The sequence below is a fragment of the Pteropus alecto genome, unplaced genomic scaffold (assembly GCF_000325575.1).
Source record: "Pteropus alecto unplaced genomic scaffold, ASM32557v1 scaffold8, whole genome shotgun sequence".
In the NCBI taxonomy this organism is placed as follows: Eukaryota; Metazoa; Chordata; class Mammalia; order Chiroptera; family Pteropodidae; genus Pteropus; species Pteropus alecto.
Genome location: NW_006494609.1, coordinates 24,559,230 through 24,569,342, shown reverse-complemented (window position 1 = coordinate 24,569,342; position 10,113 = coordinate 24,559,230). Strand labels below are relative to the sequence as shown.

The following is a 10,113-nucleotide window of genomic DNA, read 5'->3' as shown; positions in this document are numbered from 1 at the left end:
CCCAAACTGGACCTGAAGGGCGCCAAAGGCGAGCTGGCCGCCCCCGACGTGGACGTGACGCTGCCCAGCGTGGAGGTGGACATGCAGGCGCCCGGCGCCAAGCTGGAGGGCGACCTGGCCGTGGGCGACAAGGAGGTGGCCGCCCGAGACAGCAAGTTCAAGATGCCCAAGTTCAAGATGCCGTCCTTCGGCGCGTCGGCGCCAGGCAAGTCCATCGAGGCCTCGGTGGACGTGTCCCTGCCCTCCGCCCACGCCGACGTCAAGACCGGCGACCTCAGCATGGAGCTGCCAGCGGCCGACGTGGCCCTCAAGGCTGGCGAGCTGGGCGTGAAGCTCCCGGAGGGCCACGTGCCCGAGGGGGAGCTCCAGGGACCCGCCGCCGGAGCCGGACTCAAAGGACACCTGCCCAAGATGCACATGCCCAGCCTCAAGATGCCCAAGTTGGACATCCAGGGCCCCCAGGTGGACATCAAGGGACCCAAACTGGACCTGAAGGGCGCCAAAGGTGAGCTGGCCGCCCCCGACGTGGACGTGACGCTGCCCAGCGTGGAGGTGGACATGCAGGTGCCCGGCGCCAAGCTGGAGGGCGACCTGGCCGTGGGCGACAAGGAGGTGGCCGCCCGAGACAGCAAGTTCAAGATCCCCAAGGTCAAGATGCCGTTGTTCCGTTCTTCCTCCCATAAGGCGTCATGGGTTTTACCCGACGTTCAGCATCCTGATAAAGGTGCCGTCGCCCCCCATGTCCTCGATCCCACGCAGTCAGCTGTGGTTTTAGTTGATTACTGTCCTTCCACAGTTCACCGTGATGATCGGGTTCCATTTGAAAACGTTGAGGAAGAAAGCTCCGTTAGGAAACCGGATTTTCAAGTGTCTTCGGCTTTGTCTCCTCCAGGGCAATCTGCAGGCCTGAGCACCCCCGATATGGGTCCTGCGGTGCATCTTCCTGGGCCATCCTCGGCCACCCCATCGCAGGTCGGCTGGCCTGGCTCTCCTTCAGACGGGCTACTCGTCATTAGTCCCCATGCCGAATCCTCTGCCCTCCCTTCCTCTGAGGGTGTGACACTTACAAAATACCAGATGACTTTCCCCAGAACCACTGTGGTTCCTGAACTGTCTCAGGGAGCCCTGCCTGAGTCCCCGGGGGGTGCTCACCCTGCAAGGTCAGAATGTTCCACAGGTGTCCCATTTTGGGAGACGGTTCCACTGTCCCAACCCGATGGCTACCCTGGACCCGTGGAGCACCTGCTTTCCACATCTTATGGTCGAGTTACTTTTCCTAAGTTTTATCAACCAAAGTTCAGGGTTTCAGTCCCAGAAGGAGCAGATGCTGAGCGGGAGCCCCGAGACCTGGCTGATGCCCTACCTCCCCCAAGCCCTGCACTCCAGGGACTGGCCTCCTCAGCCGAGGAAGCTCCAGTGTCCCCACGGCCAGGCCCTGAGCTGCCGTCCACAGGTGTCTCCGTGCCTGAGGGTTCGGAGGGCCCCGTGGGCCCGGCCTGGACCGCAGCCGTGGCTCCAGGGGGTTGCCCCGCTGAACACACTGACCGTGAAGGCAAAGGCAGTTCGTTACGCATGCCTCGGCTCAGGCTCCCGTCCTTCAGGCGGTCCCCGAAGAAGGCGGTGGAGCCGAAAGGGGCCCCTGGACACGGCCTGGTTGTAGATGACGGCCCTGCGGGAGCCGGGACCGAGGTCCAGGTTCCTGAAATGGACGTGCACGTGGACGTGACTACCGCGGAGGAGGGAGCGGAGAGCAGGGTCAAGACGCCCGGCTTTGTGGTGCCGAAGCTGGCACTTCCCACGGTGGGGGCTTCCACGGGGGGACCTGGCCTGCCCCAGGGAGACCCGGCTGCGGCCCTGTCTCACCCCTCTACAGCAGGAGCCTCCCAGGCCACACCCAGCGCTGGGGGTGCTGTTGCAGGCGCTCGCGCAGCAGAGGGCGTCCCAGAGGGAGCGAGCTCGGACCTCTGCCTGCCCGAGGTCCACCTCTCCAGCGTGAGCTTTGTCCACGCCGACCGCAGGCCCGCCAAGGTCCAGGTGCAGGTGAGCCAGTCTGCAGGTGGCCTTCCTCCTACCACACACGACCTGAGTCTGGAAGCTGGCAGCAAAGGGCGTGGGCTTGGGGACGGCTCTGTGAGTCAGCCTGGGGGGGAAGCGACCGATCCCTCAGCAGAAGAGCCCCTCCCAGCACCCGGTCAGGCAGCACGTGCCGCGGTCCCCGCCCCGGCGGGGAGCATGGAGGGGGACCCCGCGCCGGGAAGCGAGACTGCGGGCTCCCACGAGGGCTGGTTTCGAATGCCCTCGCTCGGTCTGTCCAGCTTCTGGCGCTCCTCCAAGGAGAAGGGTGAGGCCAGGGGTGCCGCTCAGAGGCACGCGGCTGTCACCAGTGCCCCAGGGCAGCAGGAGGTGCCAGCTGCCGCCAGCGGTCAGGGGCTCCAGGTTCCCGGGTCCGAGGCGGAGGCAGCTGTGACCCCGCAGCCCCCAGAGGCGGAGGCGGAGGCGGAGGTGGACGTGGCAGGGGTTGCACGGAGAACGCTGGACAGCAAACGCTTGACGCTGCACCTCCCTCCTGCCGGGGGCTCAGCTGGCGACCTTCCCACTTCCGATGTCCGGCTCCGTCCAGGCGAAGGCTCCCTCCCCATTCAGACGCCCAGGGGGAGACTTCCAGAAACCCAAGCTCCTCCAGGAGAAGCGGGCCAGACTTCCGCCCAGGGAGGACAGAGACCAGAGGGCCCGTGTGCCCCGCCCGAAGGCCCCCTGACCCTGAAGGCCTCCAGGACCCACGCGCCATCTCCCATTGCCATTGTGGACCTGCGGCAGCCCTGGGGGGACTCCGCGCTGACTGTCACATTCCCCAAGTTAAAGGTGCCCAGGTTCACCTTCCTGGCCCCGGGCCCCGAGGCGGGGGCCGCCGTCTTCACCCCCTCCGTGGGGGCAGTGTGGGGCCCGGACAGCAGCCTGGACCCAGCCCTGCGTGAGGGATGCCCCGGAGGCTGGGGCGCTGGGGACCCCGGGGAGCAGCCTGTGGTCCATGACCTCTCTCCCGAAGCACCCCCCATTTCTAAGGTCAGAGTGCACATCCAGGGTGCTCGGGTGGAGAGCCAAGAGGTGACCATACGCAGCAGGGTGACGGCAGGCGTCGTGGGCCTCTCGGGGTCCCAGGCCTTATCCGCTCAGGGCGTGCAGGCCTCCGAGGCCCCCGTCTCGGCGACTCCGACACCGTCCTCTGCGTTCTCGTTGCTCAAGAGACAGCCCGACCCGCCGGCTCAGGCCCGGGGGCCCTCGGTCGCTCTGGGCTCTCCGCCGCCAGACGGCTTTCAAGAGGCTCCCCAACTAGTCACCCTGGGAGCTGACCCCGGGGCCGGGGAGCCCTTCGAAATGATCCCTTCCAGCCTCAGCACGCCGGGGCCGCAGACGCTGGCGGGCACCCCGTTTGCAGACGGCTGTTCGGACGAGGAGCCCGCGGAAATTCTCGAGTTCCCGCCGGAAGACGGTGGAGACTCGGCACCACCGCCGGCCGCCGAGGACAGGGCGGCGAAGGGGAAACCGGACAGCAGAAGGTCCGGTCTGTTCCGGTTCTGGCCGCCGAATATCGGCTTTTCTTCCTCTGCCGGGGATGCGCCCGCGGCAGGGCCCCCCGAGAAACAGGAGAAGGCGGGCTGGTTCCGGCTCCCCAAACTAGGCTTCTCCTCGTCCCCTCCCAAGAAAAGCGACAGTGCCGAGCACGAGGCGGGGCTTGCGGGGCGGAAGCTCCAGGAAGAAGCCGTCACCTTTTTCGATGCCCGAGAAAGCTTCTCCCCTGAGGACGAGGCCCGGGGCGCCGAGCAAGGCTCGGGCGGGCGGGAAAGCCAGTGACCGGCCTGCACCCGGCCCGCGGCCAGCTGAGAGCCGCGGGGGTGACTTCTCGGGGGAGGATGAGTGACCAGAGCAAGCCGATGGCGTGGCAACCGCACCCACAGGTCGGAGAACCGAGTGGACGCCCCGCCACTACCACAGCCGCCTCACGCGGCCGCCGGCCGCCGAGGACAGGGCGGCGAAGGGGAAACCGGACAGCAGAAGGTCCGGTCTGTTCCGGTTCTGGCCGCCGAATATCGGCTTTTCTTCCTCTGCCGGGGATGCGCCCGCGGCAGGGCCCCCCGAGAAACAGGAGAAGGCGGGCTGGTTCCGGCTCCCCAAACTAGGCTTCTCCTCGTCCCCTCCCAAGAAAAGCGACAGTGCCGAGCACGAGGCGGGGCTTGCGGGGCGGAAGCTCCAGGAAGAAGCCGTCACCTTTTTCGATGCCCGAGAAAGCTTCTCCCCTGAGGACGAGGCCCGGGGCGCCGAGCAAGGCTCGGGCGGGCGGGAAAGCCAGTGACCGGCCTGCACCCGGCCCGCGGCCAGCTGAGAGCCGCGGGGGTGACTTCTCGGGGGAGGATGAGTGACCAGAGCAAGCCGATGGCGTGGCAACCGCACCCACAGGTCGGAGAACCGAGTGGACGCCCCGCCACTAACACAGCCGCTCCCAAAGCGGGACGAAAAACGCGCCCAGCTCCCCGGACTGAATGCAGAGGCGGCTGGGCTCGCGGCTGGACGCCGGGCCCCGGGGCTGTGGGCTCCGCAGGCCGCGGGAGGAGGTCTCTAGACACGGGTCTGCGACTGCGGGCGACAGCCCGGGGGGCACAGCTGTTCCGTGAGAAGGGGTGATGGCGGCTGCGGGCCAGACCGGGTGTGCCCTCACCCCCGCTCCACGGCTGCTTCCTGCGGACGCAGCCCCGTTTCCCGCAGTCCCGCACGCCCCCGGAACCCCACTGCCTGCGCGCCTGGAACCAGCTCACTGCTCTGTTGACTGTCCCGCCAAGGCGAGCTTGGGGCCTTCGCGTGGCATTCACGGGTGCTGGGCGGGAGATTGGCGGCTGGCGAGAGGTCCCGGGCCGTCCACTTGCCTGCGCGCGCCTCGCCACCTCTCCGACCGGGTCTGCCCCGCGCCCCCGAGCCCCTCCTGTACACGCTGCACCAGGCTCCCCCCGTGGCTGTTGCCCCGTGGGCAATAAAGGAGTGTGCTCCCATGGTGGTGGCTGCCGAGCCTTTTGTCCAGGGAAGCATCGTCGCCTGCCGCCCACCGCGGCGCGGTCCCAACCCCCACCGCGTTCCCCTGGGAGATAGTCCAGGGTGAGCCATAGCCAGTGGCTGTTCACCTAGCTGGCCGTCCCGCTGCTCCTGTGAGCCAGCAGCTGGGAGAGGCCAAGAGGAGGAGGCAGGGGCCCAGGCCATCAGTGCGGCAGGGGACACAGGCACACGCCCCCACCCAGCTGGGAGGCAGAGCAGGGACAGCACGGAGTGAGGGCCAGGGCCTAGGTCCGTGAGGGACGCGTCTCAGCAGCGCCCCCCTCCAAGGAGCCCCCTGGAAGCAGGTGCCGTGGGGTGGTGAATGAGGTTCAGGGCTTCCCGCGGTGGCCACACCCAGGCTCTGGCTGCCCCGACGTCCTCCTGGGGCCCACAGGCATGCCCTGTCCTCAGGAGCCTGGCTCGCTTCTCTCCGGGCCCGGGTGGGCTCCTGCTGCCATGTCCCTTGTCCTTTGGAGGGGCCTGGCTGCTTTCGTGGCCGTGGGGGCAGGAGTGCTGGGCCCTGAGCACCCCTGCAGGGCCGTGGCCCCGGAGGTTGGCATTGCCTCGGGAGGGCCCGAGGGGGCCCGAGAGCACGATGGCTGCAGGGAGGGGGTGTGGGTGGCGAGGAAGGGCCCGGTCCCATCTGGGAGCCATGGCGGGCCAGTGCCGTCTTTCCCTGTGGCCGGCTAAAGAGGTCTTCAGAGTTAGGGGGCATGGAACTCTGGGAAGTGGCTGACGCCAGGGCCCTGCGTGGCTCACGAGTGGGAGGCGAGAAGGGGAAGTCAGCGGGGCCCTCGTCCTGGATCCAGCAAGGTTACTGCCCCCACCTCCCGGGTCCCTGCCTCCCTGCCCGGACCTGCGGTTTTTCTCCCTGTCTGAACCTGGAGTCAAGGCCTGCGATGCCGAGGCCTTGGTCGGGAGGCTGGAGGGCAGCGGTCACCCCACGTGTGAGTCATCTGCTGTGTAACAAATCACCACACACCAGCGGCTTCGAACAACGCACATTTATCCTCTCCCACTTTCCGGGGGCCGGAGTCCAAGCACAGCTCAGCTGGTCCTCTGCCCAGGGTCCCACGAGGCTGTGACAGAGGCTGCGGTCTCTCCTCGGGACTTGACTGAGGAGCCGCTTCTGAAACGCACGGAGTTGCTGGCAGTGTTCAGTGACACGTGGGCCTCTCCGTGGGTGGCCCCGACCTCGCAGCCAGCGGGGCACATTCCCAGCCGGTACCATCTTATGTCCCCAAGCCACCTTTGTGCACTCTGCTGGTTACAAGCCGGGACAGGTCTCACTCACTCCCAAGCGGAGGGGCTCACGCAGGGTGGGGGGCCAGGAGGCGGGTCATGGGAGGCGTTACGTGGCCTGTCCGGCACACCACAGCGCCCTCACAGCCTCTCGGTCCTCAGCCGGCTGGGTCTCCTTCTTTGGAGCTGCCCTTTGAGCCTGCCACCGAAGTGTGGCCGCCAGACTCAAAGCGTGTGGAAACAGGCCTGGCACTGGCTGAGGACCACCGGGCAGCCAGCTATGGCCTTTACCCCTGCCCATCACGGCCCGAACACAGAGCCCTCCTGGACCTCGGCTGACTGGCCTAGGGGCCAGCCGAGTCCTCCAAGACACACACAGCTGCAGGACCAAGAGCCAGCGAGCGGGCAGGTGTGGGAGTGTCTGTCCTGGACAGGGGCCGAGAGGAGCCAGGGCCTGGCGTCACCCATGAAGTTCACATGCAGACCAGCCCCCAGGGGCCCCAGAGGCCTAAGGGCTGCACGAGGTCCTGGCACCCCCCTCACACCCTTGCAAATCGGCAGGCAGGCAGGCTAGGTCTGGTGGGGGGGGTGCTGCTTCACAGATGAGGATGCTGATGTCTGGGGCGTCTGACACCAACCCAACCAGCTCCCCAGGGGCAGAGAGGGCGGGGAAACGGGGCTAGGAAGGGGCGCCCCAGAATGTGGCGTCCACTCACTCAGTTCCCTCGGCTAGTGTCCCTTGGACTGCTGAGCCAGCCCCAAGTGGGTGCGCCCCAGTGGGACTACATGCAACCCCACCCCAGCTCGGTGTCCCCTTGCCCCAGCTCAATCCGTGTCCTCTCCACTCCGCCCCCACTGCTCCCAGGCCCCGCCCCACACTTCAGGAACCACCTCCGGGCACCAGGCCCTGCCCCACAGTCTTGGGCCTGCCTAGCTATGCCAGCAACTGCCCAGGACACACCTGTGGTCAAGGGGGGCCGGTCCATCTGCTCTTGCTCCCCCTCCCCCAGCCAAGGGCGCTAGGCATGCGTGAGTCCCTCCAGAGTCACTGGTGTGCCCTCCCCTGGCCCCTCCCCCCGGGGTTCCTGCGGGCTGGGGCTAGGCGCCGACGGGACTCAGGGGCTCGCATGGCAGGCATGCTTCAGCACCTCTCCGATGGCCGCGTGGATGCGGGCTCCTCACAGGGCCGGGCGGAACCCCAGCCCCCAGCCGAGGAGGTGAGGCGCAGCCCCGTGCTGGGTGCACAGAGAGAGACGGGGAGGCACACATGCTCCAAAGGCCCCGTTTGTGGGTTGAGATTGAAGTTCTTCAGGAATCAGGGAGAGGCATCCTGGAGGGCTCCCTGGAGGAGGTGGGGCTTAAGGGGCTGTATTGGGGGAACAGGGAGAGCAAACAGTTTGCCCCACTGAGTGATGGGAAACTTGACTCTGACCAGGGCTTGTGCGGAAGGAGTTGCTTGGAGCCCAGACGGGGTGGGGGGGGGACAGGTGGGAAGGCCTGAGGGGAGCCAGCGTCCACCAGGAGCTGCGAGGGGCGGGAGCCAGGAGGGGCTGGACCTCAGCCCCGCCACACACAGTCCTGGCCCTGGGCTTCTCCGTCCAAGCCCACGGCGTAACGGGAGCTCCAGTCTCGCTCAAACAGTTGCCGCAGCTGCTCCTGCACGGTGGTCACCCCGGGCTGGGCGCTGGCAGCCCTCTGGCTGACCACCAGGCCCACCCCCGAGGTGCTGCTGAAGTAATCCTCCGACCAGTTGGAGGTGCCTGTGGGGGTGAGTGGGAAAGAGAGGCTGCGTCCCTGGGCTCACATGGGCCCCTCCAGCCTGGCACGGTCCTGTGGCCCCGGTCGCAGCTTTGGTGCCCTGTCACTCCAGCCATGGCAGCCTCGCGGGCAGGAGGGCCAGCTGCTCTGCACGTGGGACCCCGCCCACATCATCCGGGGCAGGCTGACCCCGCCCACATCATCCGGGGCAGGCTGACCCCGCCCACATCATCCGGGGCAGGCTGACCCCGCCCACATCATCCGGGGCAGGCGTCCTGACTCCGCCCACATCTTCGGGGTCAGGTGTCCAGACTAGCGTTTCAGGACTCTGCGATGGGGTTTCCCCCCTGCGTCGTGGGGCTGGGTGACACCTGGCTACTTGCCTGTCCTCAGAACTACACTGGAGACCCAGCGGAGACCCCGTCAGCAGCCCTCCGTCCTGAGGGGTCCGCGTCGGGTATGAGAGCAGTGCCACCTTCAGCACCCTGGCCCGGCCACGGCCTGGGGGGCACGTCCACCTTCCGCCCTTGTGTGGCCTTGTGCCCACTCACTTGACGCCCCTCAAAGACTCGAGGGCCCTGAGGCTGCCCAGGCCGGCGCCGCTGCCCACACACCCGCCTGCGCGGGGCTCACCTACGTAGGCCGCCTTCTCCGTGACCATGAACTTGCAGTGGTTCCCTGCTGAATTTGGAGTGGTTCCCCACGGGCACGATGAAGACTTTCTTTGGGGACAGAGAGGGAGCGTGTCAGGGAGGGAGGAGGCCCGCCTCTCCTAGCTGGCCCAGGGAGCGGGTCCTCACCACGTCCACCGAGACGCCGGCCTGCGGGTTACTGAATGCCTGCAGGGACCGCAGGAAGGGGAACATCCTGGGGTCCGTGTTGAGCCCGCAGCTGACCAGCAGGCGCACGCGCACGCCTCTTTGGAGGGCCGCCTCCCGCAGTGCGTTGTCCAGCACCGGCCAGTACCTGGGGAGAGGGAGGGGTCAAGGTTCTCGGAGCAGCCCCCCACCCTTCAGGGCCGCGGCTCCGCCCGCAGACCCACCTGACAGGGCGGCGGAAGCGCGTGGTGGGGAAATACTCCATCACCGAGGCGTAGATGAACTGCCGGGCCGCCCTTATCACTGCGAGCAGCGCGTCCAGGTCCCGCGTGCGGCCGTGGGGGCACAGCTGGGGTGGCGATGCCTGTGTGGGGAGAGGGGTCCCTGAGGGCACGCCTGCTCTGAGACACTTGGTTCCTGGACCGTGACCCCAGCACGCACCCCCCAGCATTTGGGATCCAGGAGGAAGGCAAGAGGTGCTGCCTGGGGAGCTAGGAAGGTGGAGAGCTGGCCGTCACCCCTGAGGGCCTTGGTGCCAGACAGGGCTCTTGCACCTGCTCAGAGCAGCCCCTGCTCTGCCCCCAGCTCTGCTGCCGACCAGCCCCTGGGGCCCCCGAGGGCTGCGCCTGAGGGTCGGGCATAGCTGGTGGGTGTGAGCGTTGTCCCTCTCCCTCCCTCCCTGCAGGCTAGCGGAGTCACTCGATGAGCTGCTTCTCCCCCCACCTTCCTGGTCCTGGTCCAAGCCGGAGCCCCTTGACCCCATCCGGCCGTGTGCTTGGAGACCCCTGGGGGTGTCTGCCTGAGGACCCAGCACGTGCCGTGCATCCGAGAGCAGGCCCAGGGTGGAGCAGGGTTCCCTGTGGGTCTGGCTAGCCAGGAGGGAGCCCTCCTACCGAGAAGTAGGCAGTGGTGGGCACCCCGTCAAAGCGTGCCCGGAAGGGCTGCAGCTGGTTGATGTGGGCCGAGAGGTTCCAAGGCCAGTGTCTGGGGAGGACGGCCTGGGGCGCCCCCAGCACCCAGTAGGTCTGGAAGGTCTTGTCCAGGTCCCGGGCCAGGCGGCTGCAGTTGTAGATGATGGCGCCGAGCTCCTTCACCTGCAGAGACGGGGCAGCGGCCGTGGAAGGACGGCCGCTGGGGGCTGGGTGGGCTTCCCGGGCCCATGAGGCGGGCAGGGTGCAGCCCCCACACTGGCGGCCGTCCAGAGCAGCATCAC

At 67.5% G+C, this 10,113-nt stretch overlaps 2 protein-coding genes across 2 annotated transcripts in view; one reads left to right on the top strand and one right to left on the bottom strand.

Moving 5' to 3' along the window:
* Positions 1-5,044, top strand: part of LOC102890547 (protein AHNAK2) — a 26,601-nt gene extending 21,557 nt beyond the window's left edge. Inside the window, exons 9-10 of the mRNA XM_025042131.1 lie at positions 19-3,522; positions 4,022-5,044. Of these exons, the coding sequence (XP_024897899.1) occupies positions 19-3,522; positions 4,022-4,351 (3,834 nt within the window). The 3' untranslated portion in view covers positions 4,352-5,044. The remainder of the gene's footprint in view (positions 1-18; positions 3,523-4,021) is intronic.
* Positions 5,045-5,622: 578 nt separating this feature from the next.
* The window catches only part of PLD4 (phospholipase D family member 4), a 10,112-nt gene continuing 5,621 nt past the window's right edge, over positions 5,623-10,113 (bottom strand). Inside the window, 6 exon segments of the mRNA XM_006925609.2 lie at positions 5,623-8,084; positions 8,716-8,759; positions 8,761-8,804; positions 8,883-9,048; positions 9,125-9,264; positions 9,794-9,994. Coding sequence (XP_006925671.1) covers positions 7,882-8,084; positions 8,716-8,759; positions 8,761-8,804; positions 8,883-9,048; positions 9,125-9,264; positions 9,794-9,994 — 798 coding nt within the window. The 3' untranslated portion in view covers positions 5,623-7,881.